The sequence below is a fragment of the Narcine bancroftii genome, chromosome 8 (genome assembly GCF_036971445.1).
Source record: "Narcine bancroftii isolate sNarBan1 chromosome 8, sNarBan1.hap1, whole genome shotgun sequence".
Classification (NCBI taxonomy): domain Eukaryota; kingdom Metazoa; phylum Chordata; class Chondrichthyes; order Torpediniformes; family Narcinidae; genus Narcine; species Narcine bancroftii.
Window position 1 is genome coordinate 139,969,278 of NC_091476.1, and position 26,124 is coordinate 139,995,401.

Genomic DNA, 26,124 nt, shown 5'->3' on the forward strand with positions numbered 1-26,124 from the left:
CCCCTCATTTGGAACACTCGGCTTCACAGGTGTTTATGAATGCTACTACATGTTTAATTGCTTCATTGGCGCAGGCTTAAGAGAGTTGGTCTTTCTTCTGAGCTTTTGATCACCTTTGGAGTCTGTAGTTTCCATTTTTACAACATGAGAACCAGAATTGTGCCAATGAAGGTCAAAAACCCCATTTTGAGGCTGAAAAATTAGAATAAAACAGTAAGAGACATCACCCAAACCTTTGGATTACCAAAATCAACAGTTTGGAACATCATGAAGAAGAGAGTGTACTGGTAAGTTCAGTAATCGCAAAGGGATTGGTATTCCAAAAAAAGATCTCCATTAAACATATCTGAGAACTCACAAAAACCTCTGAAGCCAATGACCCAAACATTATGGTGCCCTGAAATGAGGGGACTATAAAAAGTGCTGTAATTTCTACACAGTCAAAGCAAAATGTATACAAATAACCTTGAATAAACTCTGAAATGTGCACTTTAATTATAGATGATTTGTTTGATTACAAATTGAAAACTGCAGTACAGGGGCAAATAGGAGGGGGGGGGGCGGTAGTGGAGGCCCCTGTATTTGCTTCCTATGGATGCTGTTGGACCTGCTGAGTTTCTCCAGAACTTTTGTGTATTTACTATAATCACAGCATTGGCAGACTTTCTTGTTTCACTAAAGGATGACATACCCTTTGGAATCTTAAAAAATTCCCTTCATGCTTTGATGGGAAAGGGGAAATGTGCAAACTGCAGAATTGTCTTGAACAAATCTGATTCAGTTTGGATTTAGAGTCTTTGGATCTCCAGACATAGTAGATTGAATAAGATTTCCACATGTTATCAAACGTTCCCTGCAAAGAAAAAAAATATCGTCAACTGATCATAATGTTTATTTTCTCATTGGCGTCAGTGGTAAATAAACTGCTGGAGATTCTGAGAGATGGAATCTATTAACATTTGGATGGCCAGAGGAAAATTAAGGAAAGCCTGCATGGATTTGTGCATGAGAAATTGTTCCTCATGAGCTTGCTAAAAAATTTTACAGTGGGAAAGAGGGTAGACAAGGGCAAGGCAGTTGATGTTATTTATATGGATTTTAGTAAACTTTGATAAAATCCCATGTGGTAGTTGGTCTGGAAGGTTAGGACACACCGGATAGGCAACTAACTAGGCAACTGAATTACAAAGTTGACAAAGTGATAAGAGTCAGACTGGTGGTCAAGGGCATTTTTTTCATTCTGGAGGGAAGTGACCTGTTCAGTGTCTCAGGATTCGGTAGTCGACCCTTGCTTTTTGTAATATACATAAACAATTTGGACAAGGATGTTTGTATCAAGGAGAACAAGTTTGTTGATGCATGAAACGGCTTCAGAGAACAGTGAAGAAGATTACCTGGATTTACAGTGGGATCTAGATTGGATGGGGAACTGGATTAAGGAGTGGCAGATGTAGTTTAACTGAGAGAAGTGCAAGGGTAAATAGAATCAGGGCAGGATTTGATCTTTTAACACCAAGTCACATTTATTTGTCATTCAAACCATAAACCTTGCAGTGTACAGTGAAAATGTAATAGCGTTTCTCCAGACATAGATAAATTACCTCAGAAATTCACTTATTAAATATCATGTTACATCTGCTAGCCCTGGGTCCCCAGAGTTCAGAAGCCTCACAGCTTAACGAGGAACCAATGAACCAGATGGATCCAATGTTGCAATTCTGTTATATATGTTGCCTGCAGTATCCGGATGCAATAAAACAGACTAATGTTAGTTTTGTGTGTTGCCTAATGGTTTACTGGGCAAAGATCCAGAAGATTAGACCATTGATCAAATGACATGAGTTTGAACTCTTCTGCAGAATCTGGGTGTTAAATTCAAGAAAATTAATAATGTAGAGATGGTTTACTAGCTTTATTTGGGAAAGAAAATCCCATCTGTGATGTATGTCTAATTTTTATTTAAATAACTTAACTGGCAGCCCTTTTCAGGTAATATGCTGTAGACACATCTGGGGTGGGGGGGGGGGGGGGAAATCAGGTGGCAGCTTCAATATCTCAGTAACTCCAATTCTGAACACTGATTTAAAAAAAAACACTTATTGATACTTTACATGGAGGTGTGGGCTCGCACAGGGCTCATGTCCCAATGATCCCAGGTGGGGGGGGGGGGGTGGTGGGCCCACAAAGGATCATGGGGGTTGTGCTGATAAGCTCCCGGAGGGTTCCAATAAAGTTAGTTGATTGATTCAACTCACTCAGAGCTTCCGTATGGTTTTTCTTTCGTTCACACGACAGCACATTGATCATAGTGGTGACCCCCTCCCCCCCAATGGTCCAAAATGGTATTTTGGATCCCATGATGAATGACACAAGCACACAGAACACAGTCTTGCTGAAGCTGCTGAACTTTTGGACATCACAACCACTAGTCTGGTTTGAACAGGCTGAAAAAAAATGACCTTGATACCAGAGAACAAGCTTATGTGCTGGATTAAGGAAGAGGGAGTGTTGGATCTTACTAAAAACATTAAGGATGATAAGTCCCCGGGGGTGGATGCGATATGCCCCAGGTTGCTGTGGGAAGGAAGGGAAGAGATAGCTGGGGCAGTGGCTCTTTTGAGTCCTCTGGCTGGAGGTCAGTAGTGTGCAAACTATTGGAGAGGATTCTTAAGAAAGGATCTGTGAGCATTAGGAGAAGTACAGTCTACTCAAGGATACCCTACTCTGTGATTTTTATTTATGACCTAGAAGAAGAAGCAGAAGGATGGGTCAGTAAGTTTGTGAATGATATGAAGGTTGGAGAAGTGGATCGTGCTGAAGGTTATCGGCACAAAAGGATAGAGACATGGTGCAGAGTTGGGTGGAAAAATGCCAGTTGGAATTCAATCTGGATAAGTGAGAGGTGATGCATTTTGGAAAGTCAAACCAGAAGCTGAGTGCAGGGTTAGTGGAGGGATACTTAACAGTGTGGAGGAACAGGGAATTTGGAGTTGAAATCCATACATCTTTCAAGATTGCGGCACAAGTTGATGGGATAGGATAGTTAAGAAGACCTATGGGATGCTGGACTTCATTAATAGGGGTATTGAGTTCAAGAATCAAGAGGGTCATGTTGCAACTCAACAAGTCTCTGGTAAGATCAGAGTATTGCGTTTGGTTCTGGTCACCTCATTATAGGAAGGATGAAGAAGCTATGGAGAGAGTGCTGAGATTTACCAGGAAGTTGCCTGGATTGGCAAATGGTCTTATGAAGCAAGATTAGCTGAGCTGGGACTTTGGTGTGAAGAAAGATGAGAAGAAGATTCTGAAAGGCATAGATAAAGGTGGAAAGCCATCACCTTTTTCCCCATGGCAGGAAAAGCAAACACCAGGGGACATCTCGACAAAGTGAAGGGAGGGAAGTTTAGGGTAGACATCACGGTTAGGTTTAGGGTTTGGGTGCCTGGATTGCCTTGCCAGAGATGGTGGTGGAGGCTGAAACATTAGGGTAATTTAAGAGATTCTTAGACAAGCACGTGGATGGAAGAAAAATAGAGGGTTATGGGGTAGGGAGGGTTTAGATGTTTTTTTTTTGGTTGGAATATATAGGTTGGCACAGCATTGAGGGCCAAAGGACCTGTGCTGTAATATTCCATGAACAGAATTACATTTCCAGGATCATATGGCTTCATAGAATAAAGCAGAATTGCAAAAGTGTTAATTCAGACGTGTGGTTTAATCCTTAAAATTGATTCAGTCAAAGCATCTTGTGGATGTAATAGGAAATATGTATCCAGTTAACTTTGGAATATTGACTTTACATCCTTGCTTTTGGATTATGCTGAACAGCTTATTTTGTATGACATAAACAAAAACAGTATGGTATAGAACAAGTCCTATGGCCCACAATGTCTGTGCTGATCATAATGCCAACTTAAACTAATCCATGCATTCCCTTCATTTTCGTATGACTTTATAAATTCCCCTTAAACATCACTATTGTATCTGCTTCTGCTAGCAATTTCCCTATCCCTGTTAACAGGTTACAGGCACCCACTGCTCTTGTGATTTTTTTTAAAATCTTGCCTCACAAATCTTTTAAACTTCTCCCCTCTCACCTTAAACATGTGTCCTCTAATAATTGACTTTTGTATTTTAGGATAGAGATGAGTATAGATGTTTGTATGACGAGTCACCATCCCTTTGTTTAGGTCACTGCACTATTTTGATGTATGAAACATGAACCAAGATATAATTTAAATGGTTTAGCACCAATCAGTCAAAATTGCAAAATTTATGTTGGATCTATGATCTTTACTGCACTAGTTCATATCCATAGATTCCCTTAATTTCTAAACATATATTGAATTTCTAGAAACTTGCCATGATCCTGATGAATAAAGAATTCCTAAGATAGGTTGCCCACAAACTGATGAAATTTCTTCTCATTCTTGTTCTGAAGGGTGGAGAGAGTATAACTCCTGTTTCTCAACACCCTGGATATACTTTTACTGAATCTTGCAACATTTCTGAGCTTTTCAACAAGATCACTTCTGAAACTTCTAAATGAGCTTGTTCTTTTCTCGAAAGATAAATGCACTGTTCCCAATTAACAATTCTGGATGGTTGGAATCCACTTGGAGGTTTTGTTTAAATCTTTAGGGTGTACTAACAAAGGCATTGAAATATTACCAAATATTCAAGAGTGCTGGCAAAACTCAGCAGGTCCCACTGCTTCTATAGGAGGCAAAGATGTATAACCAGCATTTCTGGCTTGAGCCCATCGTCCAGCTATGAGCAAAATGCAGGCAAGTGCCTGAATAAAAAGGTATGGGGAAGGAGAGGAGCACAGTCCCACAGCCAAGGGTAGGGCAGGAGAGAAAAGCTGAGAACAGATCAAGGGAGGGTGGTGGCTCTGAATGCAGAGCTGGTGGAAAGATGAGAGAGAGAGACAAGTGGTGGGAAGCTGGATGGAAGGAGGATTGAGAGCGAAGGGAGGGGGTGGGTAATGGAAACGACGTCTATGTTGATGCCATCCTGTTGGAGGGTGCCTCGATGGAGTTTAAGGTGGTGTTCCTCCAATTTGCTGGTGGTCTTTGTTGGGCAGAGAATGAGAGTGGACAGGCATGTCACGTGAATAGGGTAGGGAATTGACATGGCCACTGGGAAATCCCTGCTATTAGAGGAGACAGTGAGAGGGTGTTCAACAAAGCAAACTTCCAGTCTACGTCCAATCTTTCTGATGTAGAGTCCACAACAGGAGCACTGGATGCAGTAGATAACCCATGCAGATTCATGTGAAGTGTTGCTTCACTTTCAAGGTAGTGAGGGAGGAGATGTTGGACATGTGTAGCATTTCCTGTGGTCCCAAGGGTAGATGCCAAATGGATGATTTGTGGGGAGGAACAGATGAAGGAGGGAGTGATCCCTGCAGAAGAAGGAGAGGGGAAGATGTGCCTGGTGCTGGAAATTGTGGATGTGTTGCATGCGGAGCCTGGCGGTGTGGTGGGCAAGGACAAGGGAATCCTGTGTTTGTTACATCTGAGGCTGGAGGGGATCAGGGCAGGTGTGCAGGTAATGGAGGATATGCCAGTGAGAGATGAGTTGATGGTAATGGAGGGGGAGCCATGTTTTTTCTGAAGGACATCACAGATCTCACATGCAAGACCTTGTCCACACAGCAAATGCGATGGAGATGGATAACCACTCCCTGTCTCTGGAATTGAAGGAGGACATCATCATCTGGTCCACCCTTTTTAATATTTTGTGTTCATGATTTGAGATGTCAGTCTCCTTTAGAAATGCTAGATCCACCTGCAAAGTTTTTATGGTGGATCCTTTTTATCTTTCCATTTATTCCATTTACATTGAAACTTTCAAATGTAATTGTCTTATCCATTGTCCCAGTGCCTCTCCATTATTTTCCTCCCCTTTTTCTCCCATTATACTTGTTTTCCGTCCATCCTATCATCCATGGTCTCTGACGCAGATGGCCGCTCTCCAAATGAAACCTAAACAAACTAAAAGATCTAAAACCAACAAATCAGACAAAGGAAAAAAAGAGAAATTCCCCCTTTCTCTTCTTCCTCCAAGCCTTCTCCTTCCCTTCCCAGCACCCATCTCACAAAACTGGCGCCAACTCCTCCATTATCAGGGAGTGTGCCTATTGCAGCCATCTACCTCTTACTGTTTCTTCCTCCTTCTCAGATCTCCCCATATTAATTATTTCATTTAACATTCATGTTTTTAACAATACAACAAAACATTCCCCTCAATACTCTTACTCATTTACAATATATACAAACTATTATTCCATTAATTTCTTCCCCATTTATATTTAAATTTAATCTTGAGAGGATTGCAAATTTTTAACATAACTAATTGCCTCTCTGGCGCTTGTAAAGAATCCTTCCCCACCCTGGGCTTATTATTTTTAAAGATGCAGGGTGGAGGGTGAACTCTATTCCCTTTTGCCTTATTTTTTTTAACTAAGTCAATTTCCTTTCTTTGCCTTTATAAACCCACACTAATATCCAGAAAAAAAGGACATTTTTCCCTCATATTCTGCTGCCCACTCCCCTTACAGCCACCTGTAAAATTTGCTCCCTGTCCTGGTAGTGAAAGAGCTTGACCAGGACAGAGTGGGTCTTTGATCTTGGACTGGGGGGGTGGAGGGGCGGGCGCACATGGGAGGCTCTTTCTATTTCTAGATTATCCCCAATTTGGTCCCCTCCCAACATTTCTCGGATCCATTTTTTTTAAAGAATCCCACTGGGACTTTCCCCTCTGCACCCTCCACTATCTTTATATTGTTTCTCCTGCTATAATTTTCTAAGGAGTCCATTTTTTACATTTTTTTCCTTCTTACACCTACATAACTATCTCACTCTCCCTCCCTTCTAGTCTCCACTCTGTCATTTCTCTGTCACCATCACTCTTTTGGTTAAATTATCCAGCCTTTCCTTAATTACATTCTGGCCCACCACGAAAGTTTAAATGATTTTTGTATTTGTTGAATGGCTGCCATCATTTCCCTGGTTGTGGACACAATTTCTTCTCCCTCCTTATCCCCCGCCTTTCTTTTCTCACAGTCTTCTCGCTCCTTCTCTTCTGTTTCTTCCTCCTCATCATAGAAGTTGTTGAGCTGGTGCTGCCTGCACTCCATGACCTCTCCTCTCCACTGGGTCCCGACGCCTCCCGGTCACGCTGCTCCCCGGTTTGACACCTCATCCATCCGATGCAATTTTAGCTGTGGTCTCCTCCTCACGTGGATCCTCCTTATCTAGTAAGTGCCTATTCCCTTTGGTGGTCTGTGGCTTCCCTTCAGCCACTGCCACCACCTCCACAGGTCCCGGTCATTCCCGCCATCCATGGGTCTCCGCCACGACTCCATACACTTGCTGGCGCTCCTACCTCCTAGGTCGCAGTCTTCCCCTGGCCCCCTTGTGATTCAACCTCTTCAGGGCCATCTTCCCTCACCCTTCTGGATGAGTCTTCCTCCCGTGGGGTTGTCCGGGACTCCACACTCACCACTGCTGCCATCGCCGACTTTTCCTCCTTCCAGTCTATCCTGATTTGCTGTCTTTGTTCTCTTTCCCTATTTCTCCTTGAACTTTCTTATTTTTGTATTTCTTGGTTATCTATCTTTTTGGGTTCTTTTTTTTCCCCCAGGGATCTTCTTCTAACTGTTCTTTATTATCTTTTCTTTGGGGGAAGCTCTCAGATCTCCTTATACCGACATCTTGAAATCCCCCCGCCCCCCCATAGACTTCAACTTTGCGATGTCGGGCATATGGAGTAAATGGCAGGGACTTAACAGCATTGATGCACAGAGCGGGCTTGGTATGGTAGTTAATTGCCCAACTAAAGATGGATAGGGTCATGAAGGAGGCATTTGAATATAAGAGTTGAGTCGGCATATTGCAGCTGTATAAAGCAATAGTTGGATCGTGTGGAGAATTGCACATCACATAAAGGACATGGTAGCAATAGACAGATTCTCCAGAATGTGGCCTGAAATGGGGGGATGGAGTTATAAGGAGAATGGATAAATTGGATTTGAAATGATAGCGACATCCACATCCAGGGAACAAGCTACAATCGGTGCCTTTTCAAATGATCAATTTCTACTCACTCTCAATGTGATAAGTAGCATTGGTAGGCTATCTGCATAACGACACAGCTGAGATTCCATTTGCCTTTGATATCCGAATATCACTTCCCAGCAAGTATGACAACAGCAGTAGTGACCTCAGATTTTGTCCCTCAGGCCAAAACTGGATGGCACTATGATGGGCCAGTCAAATGCAGCTTCCTTCCAGAACCTGTTGGCCTGCGTTTAACCTGCAGCAAAGTTCTTTTTTGGGCGGTGTCCTAACTGCTTCTCATTTTAAATAAACCACAGAAACCATACAGCACTGAAACAGGCCCTTTCACCCCTTGTTTTCTGCCTTGTCCCACTGACCTGTCCGCAGACCATATCCCTCCACACCACTCACATCCATGTTCCTGTCCCAAGTTTTTCTTATATGTTAAAATTGAGCCTGCATTTGTCAATACAGCATGTTCCACATTCCCACCACTCTCCACATGAAGTTCTCCCGAAAGTTCCCTTTAAACTTTTCCCCTTTCACCCTTAACCCTTGTGCTCGAGTGGGAAAACCTTTTCTGTTTGAAGAAAATGTAATGAGAAGCTTGTTTAAACCAATGATGGATCACCAAACACTTAGCATCAAATAAAGTGGATTTCCTGGTGGTGTGGATTATTATTATTACATGTATTCTTTTTGCCCTTTGACTACATTCATCAGTGTGTTGCTTATTGCTTACACCTGACATTCAAGGGAATTGTTTATAAGCTTTGCAATAATGCAGAATTTCAGCCATTGTAGTATTAATTTTCCTGCTAAAGGAGAGGTGTTGCATACATTTTATTCCTGATGTATTGTAAGACCAACGTAAAATCACTTAATCCTGATGTCAACAGGTTTCCAAAACTTTTACCAGGCATTGTTTTACACATTGATCCAACTTGCAAGCCATTTTGTGTAGACATTTGGTGCTGACCTGTAAGCATCTAATTCTTCTGACAGGCTCTCTTTGATGTACCTGATGCTGTCATTCTTTTCCTTCTGTTCGACGAGCTTCGCTTTCAGCGTATCGACCTTTGCTTCTAGCTCTGTTTTCTGTGTCTGATCAATTCATAAATGTTCACTGAAAAATATTTTTTAGTTATGGAGCTTGTTTTTACAATAGTACACAATTTGATGCTCACAGGAAGCATGCATTATCTTTGGATCTCTGTTTTGAAGAGGGAATGGCAGTATGGTAGATTTTATTAGGACATATTTCATCAAGATCTTTGATAAGGACCTGAATTGCTCTGCTTTTTTTTTCCCCAGAGGTTTCTATAAAATGGGATCTAGTTGAGCTAGTTAATTGGATTCAAAATTAGTTTGGTTGAAGGGGTCAGAGGATGGTTGTGGAGGTTTTTATGGATTGGAGGGCTGTGGCCAGTGGTGTGCTGTGGGTTCAGTCCTGAGTCCATTTTTCATTATCTGTTAACAACTTGGATAAGAATGTACCTGGCATTGGTGAATAAATTTGCAGATGGCACAAAAATTGTTGGTACAATGGTCCAGTGAGGAAGGATATCTAGGGTCGCTGCAAGATCTCGATTAACTGGGGAAATGGTGACCAAAGAATAGCAGATGGAATTTAATTCAGAAGAGTGTTAGGTGTTGCATTTTGGTCAATCAAACCAGAGCAGGACTTGCACTGTAATTAGCAGGGACCTGAAGAATGTTGTAAAACAGAGAGACCTTAGACTATAGATACTCATTACCCTGAAAGTGAAGAGGGTGCTTGACATGATTGTGTTAATCAGTTAAGACACTGAATACAGGAGTTGGGACATCAAGAGACAACAAGACATTATGGGGCCAGATTTGGAGGATTGTGTGGAGTTCGAGTCACACAGCTATTGGAATGGTGTTATTAAGCTAGAAAAGGTGCAGAAAATAGTCACAAGAATGTTATGAGGACTGGGGGGGTGGGGGGGGGGGGGAGGCTAAGGAGAGGTTGGGTCTTTTTTCCCCTAAGAAAGTTTAACTTAAATTGAAATCAGAATGTCTGTGCAATATTTCTCTGAATGGCTGACTTGATTAATAACCTGCCTCTTTACCTGAAGATGCATGATGTCCTGGCCCCATTGCCTCTCTGTAAATTGTAGCTGTTGTTCTAGGAACTGCTTCCGGTTGATCAGCATTGTCACCTGCTCCTGTAGAGACTGTAGCTGTCCCCTGAAGCACTTCACCTCCTGCCGTAACTGCCGTAGAGTTTCAGCCCTGCTTTTATTCCAGCTCATCAAGTTTTTCATTTTGGGTTCATGATATTTCTCCAACCATTGTCTCTGTTCAGCCAAGAGGTTTTGGAATTTATTTGTTTCTTGGCTCCTTGATATAGGCAATATATTATTAGTGCTTCCAATATTCTCCAGTTGATGGATTACTTGTCTTATTTCTTCATGGTAGTGCTTTTTAAGTCCAGCTAGTTCGTCAGAGAGAACCTGTGCTTTGGACTTTAAAGTTTCATGTAGTGATACCATTTGGGGAAGACCTTGACTATTGATGTACATTTCATATTTGTATGTCATATGGGCTTTTGTGACTTCAAACAGTTTTCTTTTGATACATGTTATTTCTTCCTTGTAATTGTCACATTCAATGTCTGTCTCTGACTTACTGTGATAAAGCATCAGAAGTTTTGCTCGTAGATCACAAATTTCTTGATGCATTGGCTCCTTCGTGAAGATTATTTCTCGGATAAGATTCTCCCTTTCTTCTAAGAGTTCTTCCAAACATTTGATACAACTTTGAAAGTGTTTCCCTAATGCTTGCAGTGAATCAACAGTTCCAATAATGTCTATGGGTGACTCAACACACAGCTCATCCACTGTACCCTGTGGTCATCAAAAGAATAATTAGTAAGGATGTAAATCGCAAAGTTAATAGATTCCATCCAAAACATTGTCAGATTGTTCATGTACACAGGTACAGTATCTTACATTTATCTAATTTTTCATCATTAGTCAGTCCTGCCGTACCAGGAAACAGTCTGGCGAACCTTCACTGCACTCCCTAAATATCAAGAACATCCTTCCTCAGATCATGAAACCAAAATTGGCCACAATACAATATGACCTCACCAAGGCCCTATACAACTGTAGTAAAACTACCCTGCTTCTGCATTTAGCAATTCTCACTGTAAAGGCCAACAAGCTATTTGATTCCTTCATCATCTGCTGTACTTGCATTCTAACCTTCAATGAATGATGCACCACAATACCCAGGTCTCATTGCACTTCCCCTTTTTGTAATTTGTCGCCATTCAGATAGCAGTCTGCTTGTAATTGCTTGTAAAGTAGATCATTTCATATTTATCTACATTATACTGCATATGCTCACTCCTCACCCCTCCAAATCACCTTGCAGCCTCTCAGAGCCCTCTACACAATGCTCCTGTAGAGAATAGCTGGTCTAGATCATTAATAGATAGTGTAAATAGCTGGAGTCCCAGCATTGAACCCCGTGGAATGCCACTAATAACTGCCAATCTTCTGGCACACCAAGTTCTTGTGCAGAACCTCATCGAAAACCTTTAGAAAGACCAAATACACCACTTCAACTGGTTCACAATAGTCCAGCCTGCTGGTTATGTCCAGTAGGGGGCATCATGATGCAGTTGTACAAAACATTGCTTAGCCTACACCTGGAGAATTGTGCACAGTTCTGGTTGCCATACTTATAGGAAGGATATGACTAAACAAGTTCAGGTATGTTGCCTGGACTGAGAGCTTAAGTTCTAAAAACATGGGCTGACATGATAGGAGTTTATAAAATAATGAAAGGCATAGATAAGGTAAATAGTAATAGTTTTTTTAGGGAAGGGGAGTCTAACACAATAAGGCACAGGGTTAAGGTTAGAGGGTCATAATTTAAAGGGGATCTAGGAGTTTGTTTTTCACAGAAGATTGTGGGTAAAAAGAATAAGCAGCTTGAGGAAGTGGTGGAGTGATACAGTTGAACACTTAATTGTTATTTGGACAAGTCTATGGGTAGGAAATTATTATAGGGATGTAGGCTAATGCAGGCAAATGGGTCCAATTTAGATAAGGATTGTGGTGAGTATGGATGAATTGGGCCAAAGGGCCTGTTTTGGTGTTGTGTGATGCTAAAACTCAACCTTGTATCTCCTCTGTCAACTCAGTGTCACTTCTGGCTTATTTATCTTTTTGGTGAAACACATGCATACTTTGCAATATTAAAAGCACAATACCAGTACAGTATAAACTATTGTCCATCAATTGTGTATTAATTATTAATCTGTATTAATAATATACCAGCTAATGAAAGAAAGTATCCTGTTTGCCTCATGACTACCTTATCTACTGATGCTGTCTTCAGGGCCTTTGGATTTGTTCGGTTCTGCAATACTGCTGAGGACATTTTATTTATTGTGTGGTATGCAGGCAATGATTGGTTGGGTGGACAGGTTGGGTTGAAGAACCTGTTTCTGTGCTGTAAAATTCCATGACTCTGAACATTCTTCCCTTATCAGTCCTCACAAAGTGCATCACCCCACGCTTATTGGGATTCAATTCCACCTGCCTTTGCTCCGGAAAGGTGAGGGTAGATGCTGTGATTGTAGTAAAAAACACAGAAGTATTGGAGGAACTCAGCAGGTCGCACAGTGTCCATCGAAGATAAAGAAAGATAACCGACAATTGGGTCTGTGCCCTTCTTCAAAGGCTTCAAACTCACCACAGGAAAGGTACCACCATATTGGAGAATGGCAAATATATAGATCATCACCATCTCTTCTCTCATATCCTGTAATAACGTGGGCTATCTTGTGTCCAGTCCTGGGATTTATCTATCCAAATATTTTTAAGAAGATCCAGTACTTCCTCTTAACCTCAACATGAGCCTGTTCTACAGTGACCTCACATTTACCAAGGGCACTCTCCCTCGTGAACACTGAAGCAAAGTATATATTTAGGTCCTCCTCTGCGTCCAAGCACATGTAAAGTTTTCCTTAATCCTACTTGCCAAAGCTTTCTCGTGCTGCTTTCTTGCTCTCCGTTCCTTCCTGGTACCATACAATCCTCACGATCCCTTCCTAACTTTTGCTTCCTAAACCTTATATGTGCTTCCTTCTTCCTCTTCACTAGCTGTCCCACCCATCTTGTCAACTGTGGTTCCTTTACCCTACGCTATCTCAGTGGGACAAACCTCCAGAACCCTGCGCATGTGGTCCCTAAACATCTTCCATGTTTCTGCTGTGCATTTCCATGAGAACATCTGTTCACAATTTACTCTCCCTAATTCCTTCCTTATCCCATTGTAATTAGCCCTTCCCCAATTAAGCACTTTCCCATTTTGTCTGCTCCTATCACTGTCTAGAGCAGGGGTAGCCAAACTTTTAATTTTTAATCTTTAATTTAGGCATACAGCATGGTAACAGGCCATTTCAGGCCACGTGTACATACCAGGAATGTAGGTTAATTGGGTGCCACAGACACATAGGCTGTTACTGTGCTGTATGTCTAAATTAAAAATGTAAAATTTAAAGGTTAGCCACCCCCTGGTCTAAGCTAAAGGTTAGGGAACTGAGTTAACAGTCTCCAAAATGCCCACCCACCAAGAAGTCAATAAACTGATCAGGTTCATTACCCAGTACTGGATTCAGTATGGCCTCTCCACTAGTTGGCTTGTCCATATATTGTGTCAAGGAGCCCTTCTTAGACACACCTGAAAAATTCTGCCCTATTTGAACCTTTTGTGCCAGTCAATAATGGGGAAGTTGAAATCTCCCTGAACAAGATCCTGTTATTTTTGCACTTTTCCAAAATCTGCCTATTTATCTGCTCCTCAATGACTCACTGGCCATTTGGGGGCCTATAGCCTACTCCCAAAAGAGTGATTGCTCCCTTCTTGTTTCTGACTTCCACCCACAATGTCTCAGAAGATGATCCACCACAATGTCCCCCCTTCTGCAGTTGGGATATGGCTGTGCTAGCACATTGCTTCCTTCCCTTCAGCAGCCTCATTCCTCAGCCTGTGAAATCCTTTTTAGTGAAGGTCCTCCCAGCTCTGTATCCTGTTTCTATCCTCGGTTCTGCAGGCAGAAATAAATATCCTTGCTTTTCTCATTGCTTTTTATACTTTCGCCAAAATTCCCTACTTCATCATCAACCTGGAGTATAAACATAACTCTTGACTTCATTCTCATCAAACAACATTCCCCTGCTCCCAGGGAAAAATATATTTTGGTACAAAAAAAAATCTACAACCCAGTGAACTTTTTTAAAATATTTTTTTATTTTTCACACTGTGAACCATATCAACCAAAATATATACAAACGTTTCTCATTAAATATACACAGTGGCATTTTCTCCCTTTTTTTCCCCCCTACCCTCCCTCCCCCTTCCCACCCCCCTTCAAAACCAATAAATATTCAACATATATAATACAATAAAACCATGAAACAATGTTTTCGCACAATAAAAAATGAACAAGAAAAATGTGTCATCTACTTTTACACACTGAATCAAGTTGTTTTGTCTTCTTATCATTTTAGGGGGTGAAAGTCTGAGGCAAGCCCTCTCTGTTATGTTACATGTGTGGTTCCCAAATTTGTTCAAATAATGTGACTTTATTTTTTAAATTATATGTTATTTTTTCCAATGGAATACATTAATTCATTTTTTTTTAATTTTTTATTTTTCACACCATAAATCACATTAGCCATGATATACACTATTTCTTTTTCACACATATACAGTGACTTTTTCTCCCCCCCCCTCCTCCCAAGCCACCCCCCCACCCCCCCCTCTCATCCATTTTAGGTATACAATCTAGGTTGCATTAAGCCAGTCAGACAATGTTGTCATTCAACAAAAATACACCAGAAATTCTACTGAGTCCATTCTTTTCTTTCCTTCTCCTTCCATCAACTTAGGTAATGTTTGTCCCCGGTAGGTTTTTGCTATTGTATTTAATGTAAGGCTCCTATACTTGTTCGAATATTTCAATATTATTTCTTAACCTATATGTTATTTTTTCTAATGGAATACATTTATTCATTTAAATTTAGTAGTTTCTTCCTTTTAATTTGGTTATGTATTCCATTAATATTTAAAGTCATATAGTTCAGCGTAACCCTTTTACATTTTGTTTATCTTCTCTTTCCGTTTTTCCATCATTACCTTTCCTCCTTTTCCATTTCTGTTTTCTTATTTTCAACTCTTTATAAGACAACATTCCTACAACATCCAACATTTTCCTTATTCTCCTATTTCTATCTTATTTATCCCCAATCTCCCCTTCCCCTCCTGAGTTGTCCTTTATCCCTTGTCGGACAACCACATCTCCCCTCTCCATTTGGATTTGCGAATCCACTCGCAAGCGTCAACTGATTTTGCAGTGACCGCTTTTTCCCCTCACCCCGCCCCCCCCAGAAAAGATTTCACTTTTCATATGTCACAAAGGTCACTCTTTTAATTCCCTCCTTATTCTCTCTATTCCATTACCTTCCCTTATTAATTCTTGTCTATACTATCTATATTTTCCTCTAAGTTCGCTCATTGTCTCTATTCACTCTTATACCTCTTTACCCGCATACATATCAATCGTGATCATTTTTACTCTCATTACCCGTCTTCATCCCTCAGTCTATTTTTGTCTTTACCCACATACATATCAATCGTGATCATTTTAACTCTCATTACCCGTCTTCCTCCCTCAGTCTATTTTTGTAATTGTTCTGCAAATTTTCGTGCTTCTTCTGGATCCAAGAATAGTCTGTTTTGTTGTCCTGGAATAAATATTTTCAATACCGCTGGATGCTTTAGTATAAATTTATACCCTTTCTTCCATAAAATCGCCTTTGTTGTATTGAACTCTTTACTCTTCTTTAGGAGTTCAAAACTTATATCTGGATAAATGAAGATTTTTTGCCCTTTATACTCCAGTGGTTTGTTGCCCTCTCTTACTTTTTCCATTGTCTTCTCCAGTACCTTTTCTCTTGTAGTATATCTTAGGAATTTTACTACAATAGATCTTGGTTTTTGTTGTGGTTGTGGTTTAGAGGCCAATACTCTATGTGCCCTTTCTATTTCCATTTCTTGCTGTAGTTCTGGACATCCTAGGGTCTTAGGGATCCACTCTTTTATAAACTCCCTCATATTCTTGCCTTCTTCATCTTCCTTAAGGCCCACTATCTTTATGTTATTTCTTCTGTTATAATTTTCCATTGTATCTATTTTTTGAGCTAGTAGTTCTTGTGTCTTTTTAGTTTTTTTATTAGATTTCTCCAATTTCTTTTTTAAGTCTTCTACCTCCATTTCTGCTGCTACTGCCCGCTCTTCCATCTTGTCCATTTTCTTTCCCATTTCTGTTAAGGTCATCTCTATTTTATTCATTTTCTCTTCTGTGTTGTTTATTCTTTTTCTTAAATCCTTAAATTCCTGTGTTTGCCATTCTTTAAATGACTCCATGTATCCTTTAATAAGAGAAAGTACCTTCTTTATCTTGCCTTTCTTTTCTTCTTCTATTTCACTGTACTCTTCCTCTTCCTCTTCTTCTTCCTCTGGGTTGGCCATCTGTTGTTTCTTTGGTGCCCTTTCCTCCTCTTCTTTCTTGTTTCTATTGTCTTCTGTGGTCTCTTCTTGCTGCAGGTGTTCTGCAGCTGTCGTTGCCGGCTGTGGAGATCGACTCCCCAGCTGGTCCCCCCTCCCGTCGGTGTGTTTTTTTTCATTCGCATCGCGCATGCGCGAGGAATCGCGCATGCGTGGTTGCGCACTTTTACTCGGCTCAGCGAGCCATTTTTGTAGTCCATTATTTACCGACCTGAGGGAGCGGGTTTCTCTCTCCGCAGCGGGCCTCTTCGGACAGGTAAGGCCTTCACCTTTTTCCTCCTTTGTCTTCTCTTCCTCTCTTCTTACCATTGCTTTCGATTTTTCTTTTTTTGTCGCCATCTTCTTTCCACCTTTATACTCACTTTTCTTTAACTTTTATTTCTGTGCCTTTGTGTTTTCCTTTGTTTTTCCCGACTTTTCTGGAGAGGGCTGGAGTTCACCGTCCGGCCACTACTCCATCACGTGACTCCCCCCGAATACATTAATTCATTTCCATGTACCATTGCTGTATTCTCAGACTCTCTTCCATTTTCCAAGTTGACATTATAAATTTTTTTGCTACTGCTAAGGCTATCATAATGAATCTTTTTTGCACTTTATCCAATTTAAGGGCTAATTCCTATGTTACTTAGAAGAAAGATCTCTGGATTTTTTGGTGTGTTATTTTTTGTGATTTTATTTAATATCTGATTTAGATCTTCCCAAAACATTTTCACTTTTGTACATGTCCAAATTGCATGTACTGTTGTTCCCATTAGCTTCTTACAGCGAAAACATCTATCTGATAATGTTGGATCCCATTCTTTTAACTTTTGAGGCATGATATATAACCTGTGCAATCAATTATACTGTATCATGTGTAACCTTGTGTTTATTGTATTCTTCATATTTCCAGAATATAACTTTTCCCATATTTCATTTTTTATCTTTATGTTTAAATCCTTTTCCACTTTTGTTTAGGTTTATAGCTTATTTCATCATTTTCCTTATCTTCCAGCTTGATGTACATGTTCGTTATAAATCTTTTAATTATCATTGTCTCTGTAATAACATATTCAAAGCTGCTTAATCTCAGTCTGTTTCCCAATTTATCCTTTAAATAAGCTTTCAGTTGATGGTATGCAAACATTGTACCATGAGTTATTCCATATTTGTACTTCAACTGTTCAAATGTTAATAAATTATTTCCCAAAATAATTTTTGATTCTTTTGATTCCTTTTCTCTCCCATTCTCTAAAGGAAAGGTTATCTATTGTAAAAGGGATTAGTGGGTTTTGTGTCAATAACAATTTTGGTATTTGGTAATTTGTTTTTTTTTCCTTTCTAAGTGGATCTTCTTCCATATATTAAAAGGATGCAATACTGGTGAGCTTTTATATTGTACCAGCTTTTCATCCCACTTATAAAGTATATGTTCCGGTACCTTCTCCCCTATTTTATCGAGTTCTATCTTAGTCCAGTCTGGTTTTTCCCTTGTCTGGTAAAAATCTGATAAATACCTTAATTGTGTGGCTCTATAATAATTTTTAAAGTTTGGTAACTGCAAATCACCTTGGTTATATCTCTCTGTTAATTTATCTAATATACCCTCTGATTTCCCCCTTTCCACAAGAATTTCCTTATTCTCTTTAGTTCATTAAAGAATTTATCTGTTAAGGGAATTTGCAATGAATTAAATAAGTATTGTATCCTTGGGAAGACATTCATCTTAATGCAATTTACCCTCCCTATCAACATTAGTGTTTCCAATGTTCTAAGTCTTACTGCAATTTCTTTATTAGTGGCTGATAATTTAGTTTCTACAAGTGGCTTAAGTTATTATCTAACCTGATCCCTAGGTATCGGATTGCTTGTGCTTGCCATTGAAATGGTGATTCTTTTTTAAATTCTGTATAATCTGCGTTTCTCATTGGCATAACTTCACTTTTCTTTGCGTTGATCTTGTACTCTGATATTTCTCCATACTCCTTCTATTTCTCATGTAATTCTTTTATTGATAGTTTTATTGATAGTTCTGGTTCTGTTAGGTTATCTGCAAATAAGCTGATTTTATACTCCTCCTTTATTTTTATCCCTTTTATTTTATTTTCTGTTTTTATCTGTTCTGCCAAAGGTTCTATTACTTAGGCGAACAATAAGGGGGACAATGGACATCCCTGTCTAGTTGACCTACTTAATTTAAATTGGCTCGATACATATCCATTTACTGTTACCTTCGCTAATGGTCCATTATATAATGCTTTAATCCAATTTATATATTTTTCTGGTAGATTGAACCTCTAATACTTTAAATAAATAGTTCCATTCTACTCTGTCAAAGGCTTTTTCTGCGTCTAAAGCAACAGCCACTGTTGGCTTCTTATTTCATTGAACTGCATGAATTAGATTAATAAGTTTACAGACATTATTGCTGTTTGTCTTTTAATAAATCCAGTTTGATCTTGTTTTACTATTTTTGGTAAACAATCAGCCAACTGTTTGCTAATAATTTCACTATTATCTTATAATCTGAGTTAAGTAGAGATATTGGTCTATATGATGCTGGTGTTAATGGATCCTTCCCCATCTTTGGTATTACTGTAATTATTGCTGTCTTACATGAATCTGGCAAGTTTTGTGTTTCTTCTAACTGGTTCATTGCTTCCAGGAGAGGTGGAATTAATAACTCTATAAATGTTGTATGGAATTCTATTGGGAATCCATCCTCTCCTGGTGTTTTATTGTTTGGCAGCTTTTTTTTATCCTGTACTTTCTCTATTTCAAATGGTTTCATCAGTTTGTTTTGTTCCTCTTCTTGCAATTTTGGCAGTTCAATTTTAGCTTAAAATTCCTCTATTTTATCATCTTTCCTCTCATTCTCAGTTTGGTATAATTGTTCATAAAATTCCTTAAAGTTCTCATTAATCTCAATTGGGTTATATGTAATTTGTTTGTCCTTTTTCCTTGATGCCAATACAGCTCTTTTAGCTTGTTCTGTTTTAAGTTGCCAGGTTAATATTTTGTGTTCTTTCTCCCAGTTCATAATACTTTTGCTTTATTTTCATTATCTTCTTCTCCACCTTGTACGTTTGTAATGTTTCGCATTTTATTTTTTTGTCTGCCAGTTCTCTGTTTTTTGTTATATCATCCCTTTTTACTAGTTCATTTTCTGTACTTACTCTCTCCCTTTCCAACTGCTCTATTTCCCGATTGTAGTCCTTTTTCATCTTAGTTACATAACTTATTATCTGCCCTCTAATGAAGGCTTTCATTGCGTCCCATAATATAAATTTGTCTTTCACTGATTCAGTATTTATTTCAAAATATGTTTTAATTTGGCATTCAATAAACTCTCTAAATTCTTGCCTTTTAAGTAGCATGAAGTTTAACCTCCATCTATATGTTCTTCGTGGGATGTCCTCCAGTTCTATTGCTAATAACAGGGGTGAATGATCAGATAGCAATCTAGTTTTATATTCAGTTTTCCTAACAAAAACATATCAATCCTTGAGTATGTTTTATACTTACTTGAATAATATGAGTATTCCTTCTCTCTTGGGTGCTGCCTCCTCCATATATCCATAAGTTTCATTTCCTGCATTGATTTAATCATAAATTTGGCCACTTTATTCTTTTTACTAGTCTTTTGTCCAGTTTTATCCAACATTGGATTCAAATTAAGGTTAAAATCCCTTGCTATCAATATATTTCCTTGTGTATCTACAATCTTCAAAAAAATATCTTGCACAAACTTTTGATCCTCCTCATTAGGTGCATAGATATTGAGCAAATTCCAAATTTCTGAATATATCTGACATTTTATCATTATGTACCTCCATGCTGAATCTATTATTTCCTCCTCTATTTTGATTGGTACATTTTTATTAATTAATATAGCTACACTTCTAGCTTTTGAATTATATGATGCTGCCGCTACGTATCCTACCCAGTCTCTTTTTAATTTGTTATGTTTCACTTTAGTTAGATGCATTTCCTACACAAATGCTCTTTATTACAAATTATCTTTTTATACAAATTATCAGCCTCTTCCTTTTAATTTGGTTATGTATTCCATTAATTCATACATATTCCATTATGTATTCCATTAATTTGGTTATGTATTCCATTAATGTTTATAGTCATATAGTTCAACATGGCCATCTCATATCTTGTTTACACCTCATTTCCGCTCCCTCACCACCACCATCCCCCTTTTCCCCATTTTCATCTCTCAGTTTTCCCTTTTTAAACTCAATGTATGACAACACATTTAAAACAGAAAATATTCCAACAACTCCCAGATCCAATATTACCTTAACCCCAAATGCTCCCCCACTTTCTGAGTTGCCCCTTATCCCTTGCCGGTCAACCACAACTCCCCTTTCCATTTGGATTGCTATCTTGCTTGCAAGCATCAATTGATTTTGCAGTGACAGTTATTCCCTCTCCCCCCCAGTCCTCCCCAGAAACACTTTTTTTAACACATATAACAAAGCTCTCTCTCTTCTTTTTTTTCTGCCTTACTCCCTTCCTTCCCTTCTCTTTTCCCTCTTTACATATACATTGTTTTTACATCTTTATATATATTTTATCGCTGTTCTTCATTCTTATTACATCTCTCCTTCTATCTTGCAAATGCTCTGCGAATTCTTGTGCTTCCTCCAGATCCGAGAACAGTCTGTTTTGCTCCCCGGGGATAAATATTTTAAGCACAGCTAGATGTCTTAACATGAATTTATAACCTTTTTTCCATAGGATCGATTTTGCTGTATTAAACTCCTTCCTCTTCTTTAAGAGTTCAAAACTTATGTCTGGGTAAAAAAAATATTTTTTGACCCTTATATTCCAATGGTTTATTATCTTCTCTAATTTTATTCCTTGCCCGCTCCAGTATATTTTCTCTTGTCATATATCTCAAAAATGTTACTAAGATGAATCTTGGTTTTTGATGTGTCTGTGGTTTCAAGCCATGAAAGACCTCAACAATGAAGACGCTGTTTACATTCGGTACCTCACGGATGGCAGTCTCTTCAATCTGAGGCGCCTGCAAGCTCACACCAAGACACAAGAGCAATTTGTCCGGAAACTACTCTTTGCAGACGATGCCGCTTTAGTTGCCCATTCAGAGCAAGCTCTTCAGCGCTTGCCGTTCTGTTTTGCGGAAACTGCCAAAATGTTTGGCCTGGAAGTCAGCCTGAAGAAAACTGAGGTCCTCCATCAGCCAGCTCCCCACCATGACTACCAGCACTCCCACATCTCCATCGGGCACACAAAACTCAAAACGGTCAACCAGTTTACCTATCTCGGCTGAACCATTTCATCGGATGCAAGGATCAACAATGAGATAGACAACAGACTCACCAAGGCAAATAGCGCCTTTGGAAGACTACACAAAAGAGTCTTGAAAAACAACCAACTGAAAAACCGCACAAAGATTAGCGTATACAGAGCGGTTGTCATACCCACACTCCTGTTCGGCTCTGAATCATGGGTCCTCTACCGGCATCACCTACGGCTCATAGAACGCTTCCACCAGCGTTGCCTCCGCTCCATCCTCAACATTCATTGGAGCGATTTCATCACCAACATCGAAGTACTCGAGATGGCAGAGGCCGACAGCATCGAATCCACGCTGCTGAAGATCCAACTGTGCTGGGTAGGTCATGTCTCCAGAATGGAGGACCATTGCCTTCCCAAGATCGTGTTATATGGCGAGCTCTCCACTGGCCACTGAAACAAAGGTGCACCAAAGAAGAGGTACAAGGACTGCCTAAAGAAATCTCTTGGTGCCTGCCACATCGACCACCGCCAGTGGGCTGATATCGCCTCAAACCATGCATCTTGGCGCCTCACAGTTCGGCCGGTAGCAACCTCCTTTGAAGAAGACCGCAGAGCCCACCTCACTGTCAAAAGACAAAGGAGGAAAATCCCAACACCAGCCCCAACCAACCAATTTTCCCTTGCAACCGCTGCAACCGTGTCTGCCTGTCCCGCATCGGACTTGTCAGCCACAAACGAGCCTGCAGCTGACGTGGACATTACCCCTCCATTAATCTTCATCCGCGAAGCCAAGCCAAAGAGAAGAGAAGGTTTCGGAGCTAGTGCTCTGTGTGCCTTTTCTATTTCCAATTCTTCCTGCATTTCTGTCATTTCTAGGACCTTCGGGATCCATTCTTTTATAAATTCCTTCATATCTGTGCCTTCATCTTCCTTCATGCCCACTATTTTTATGTTGTTTCACCTACTATAATTTTTCAACATATCAATTTTCTGAGCTACAACTCTTGTGTTTCTTTAATTTTTTTGTCACTTTCTTCCAATTTTCTTCCTAAGTAATTTACTTACATTTCTACAGCCGTTCCTTGTTCTTCCACATTTTCTACTCTTTTCCTTATTTCTGTCATGACTAGTTCTAATCTTTGCATTTTATCTTCTGTTCTTTTCATTTTTCTTTCAATTGCACTAAATTCTAATGACAACCATTCTTTTAATGCTCTCTTTTGTTCTTGAAAAAAAAACCTTTATCTATATTCTGTCCATCTGATTTACCTTCTATTTCTCTGAAGATCTTGGTCTTCTTCTTCCTCTTCTTCTGAGTCTGTACCTATGTTTGTGTTTTCTTCTTCTCTTCTTTGTATCTGATTTTCCTTATGAGTTGCTTGTATCACTTTGTCGGGCCTCTTCTTGCTGGGCCTCTTGCTTCTGATCTGCTCATCTGCCAGGCCTCCTGCTGTTGCTTCTCTTGCCGTTCACCCCGTCCACTTTCTTTCTCACCTGGTACTTCACTCCCTCTCTTGCCACCTTCCTCATCTTCCAGCTGAGAGCCCTGGTGTCGGGCATCCCTCAGCTGATCATGCCATGGTTGCCCACTCCTCGGCTGAGCCCCCCTCCTTTTGGTGTTTTCTTTTACCTTAGATTGTGCACTTTTGTTTGGCTCAGAGAGCCATTTTTGCAGTCCACAAGTCGGGGGGGGGGGGGGTTCGCGACTCCGCAGGGGCGACACTATCCTCAGAGAATGGGCATTCTTTGCCACCATGGCTCCCTGTTTCTTCATGCAGGTAAGGCCTTCTTCTTTCTTTTCTGGTGACTTTTCTTTTTTTTTTCCTGTTGTTTTTACTTTTTCCTTCTTGGGTGCCATCTTCTTTCTCTTCTCTGCAACTTTATCTTTTATTTCTTATATTTTATATTTGTTGAACTTTGTCTTTTCTTGACTTTTTTCTTTTTTTCTGGAGAGGGCTGGTTTTTCCCTAACGGCCACTACTCCATCATGTGACTCCTCCCGAGCTGACCTGTCTTAACCCAGTGAAGTTGATGTTTACATGAAGATCTCCCAACTCTACCTCACCTCCAGGTCTGTTGACCATAATATTTTCCTTTCAGATACATTCTGCTCTCGTAAATGCTAGATATAATTGGACTCTTCTACACTTCCTGATTTTGCATTCTAAATCCTGAATATTTGCTGTCAACAGTATTTTCTCCACATTAGTTTCAGTTCTTCAGCTAACATCTTCATTCTAGCTATTGTTCCCCCCTCCCCACCTTGACTAATGGAAGCAGTTTCACTTTCTTTATTCCCCACAAATCCATATAATTTTTCTCACAAATATTGAGAAAAATATTGGTATTTCTCACAAACTCCTGTGTTCCAAGAACCATCCCACTCCACCCACAGAATTCTCTCAGCTCAGGAATTGTTTTGATAAATTTTGGAGAAACTTCAAAACTAAGAGTAGGAATTGGACATTTAGTGCTTGAACATGCTCCGTTAATCAGTACAAATTCAGTCTCATGTTCCATCTTTCTCATCATATAACTATATAACAGTTTACAGCGCGGAAACAGGCCATATCGGCCCTTCGAGTCGACGCCTGGTTCACTTGAACAACTCCACTAGTTCCCCCCCCCTCACTCTCCGCCCATTACCGTTAATCCCTGTGCAACCGTACTCAAGACCCAAATCCTATGTCATGTTGAATATATTTAAAGATTTGGTTTCAGCTACTTTCTCGGAGAAGAAATTTCTCCCAGTCTCGGTCTAAAATGGCCAACTCCATAGACTATGACCTGGACTTCTTGACAATCCTTTTAACATGTCATTGACCCAACCTCTCTTCATACATCAGGAATCAGGAATCAGGCTGGTGAACTTTTGCTGAACTCCATCCAAAATGAGAAGATTCTTTCCTCAATGATGAGACTAGCAGTGCACACAATGCCAAAGCGAATCCTCTCAGTGTGAATGTTGACATACTACATACCTTCCTATTTGCCTGAATTCTTACCTTCTGCAACTGATGCAGGAGGATGCCAGGTCTTGATGTTCCCCCTTCGTCAGTCTCTTACCAGTGGAATAACATTCTACTTCCATGCCTTTCTCCTGCACCTCTTTCCTTAAGTGCAGCACTCAGAGCTGGGCACCATACTCTAGTTGTGGCTGGATCAGTGCTTTATAATTTTTTTCCATGCTCTTATTCTCTGTCCTCTCTTTATAAAGAATGCCCGGAATCTAGTGCATTTTATTGATTCCTTTCATAGCGAGCTCTCCACTTTCAACGAACTATGCAGAGGTCTATGCACTTGAATCCTTTTTAGAATAAGTATCCTCTTATTTGTCTCTGCTTATTCTTCATGTCAAATGTAATACTTCACATTTTTCAGAATTAAATTTCACCTACCAGTCTGATTGTCGAATATATATATATATATATATATATATACACACACACATATATATATGTATTATATACATATAATCCTTACTGTTTGCTATATGCCATTAACACCCATTTCTCAGAAATGCAGTGTCCTAGCCCTGATCTCTGGGACCTCCCCTGATGTTGACTTGTTTCACTTGGTAATAAGGTGTACAGTACACTTTGAGTCTGGGGGTTTACCGAATTTAAAAGTACTAACCCCTGAACCTTATCTCTGTCATGGTCTTATCTGACTTCTATTTCACATTTTTAAACCATTGCCAATATCGTCACCTTTTATGAAGGCAGGAGCAAAGAGCCATGACTGTCTTTCACCTCCACCATCAATACTCAAGAGAAATCATTTTCAGTTTTTCACACAGTACTTCAATAAATGCCCTCCAATTTGTTTGCATTATATTCTGTATAAAAATATGAAGCAACAAATTGAATTGAGATGAACATGAAACCCCAAATTTGGAGGCTTTTGTAGATTGAGGAATCCATTTGAGACTTTAATGGTTTCCATGCAGTACATGGAATATAAAACATACGAATTCATTTCAAATTCCAACCTGCTAGCTTTAATGTAAGCATTTTAAGTTGCTGCAACATGGCTATCCTTTTAAAATAGTTGACTAAAAATAGTTGACTACAAATATAGAACTGAGTAATAAACATTTTGAAAGTTATCCTCAATTTATATCATTGTGTTCAGCAAGAAAAGTGAATATCTTACCATGTTGTGCATGAGCCACGTTGGGGCTTCA

General features: G+C 39.7%; 1 protein-coding gene across 1 annotated transcript; it reads right to left on the reverse strand.

Moving 5' to 3' along the window:
* Positions 1-514: 514 nt before the first annotated feature.
* LOC138741861 (syncoilin-like) lies at positions 515-26,124 on the reverse strand. Its single transcript, XM_069896109.1, has 4 exons — positions 26,094-26,124; positions 10,163-10,939; positions 9,046-9,170; positions 515-853 (listed from the first exon to the last, which is right to left on the reverse strand). The coding sequence occupies exons 1-4, from the start codon at positions 26,103-26,105 to the stop codon at positions 778-780; spliced, it is 990 nt and encodes a 329-aa protein (XP_069752210.1). The 5' UTR covers positions 26,106-26,124; the 3' UTR covers positions 515-777.

What these genes read in the sequence shown, in the direction of transcription:
- LOC138741861 (XM_069896109.1), bottom strand. An exon ending in AGGACATCATGCATCTTCAG is followed by an intron (nt 9,171 to 10,162) that starts GTAAAGAGGCAG and finishes TGAATTGATCAG; the next exon opens with ACACAGAAAACAGAGCTAGA. An exon ending in GAAGAATTAGATGCTTACAG is followed by an intron (nt 854 to 9,045) that starts GTCAGCACCAAA and finishes TTTTCTTTGCAG; the next exon opens with GGAACGTTTGATAACATGTG.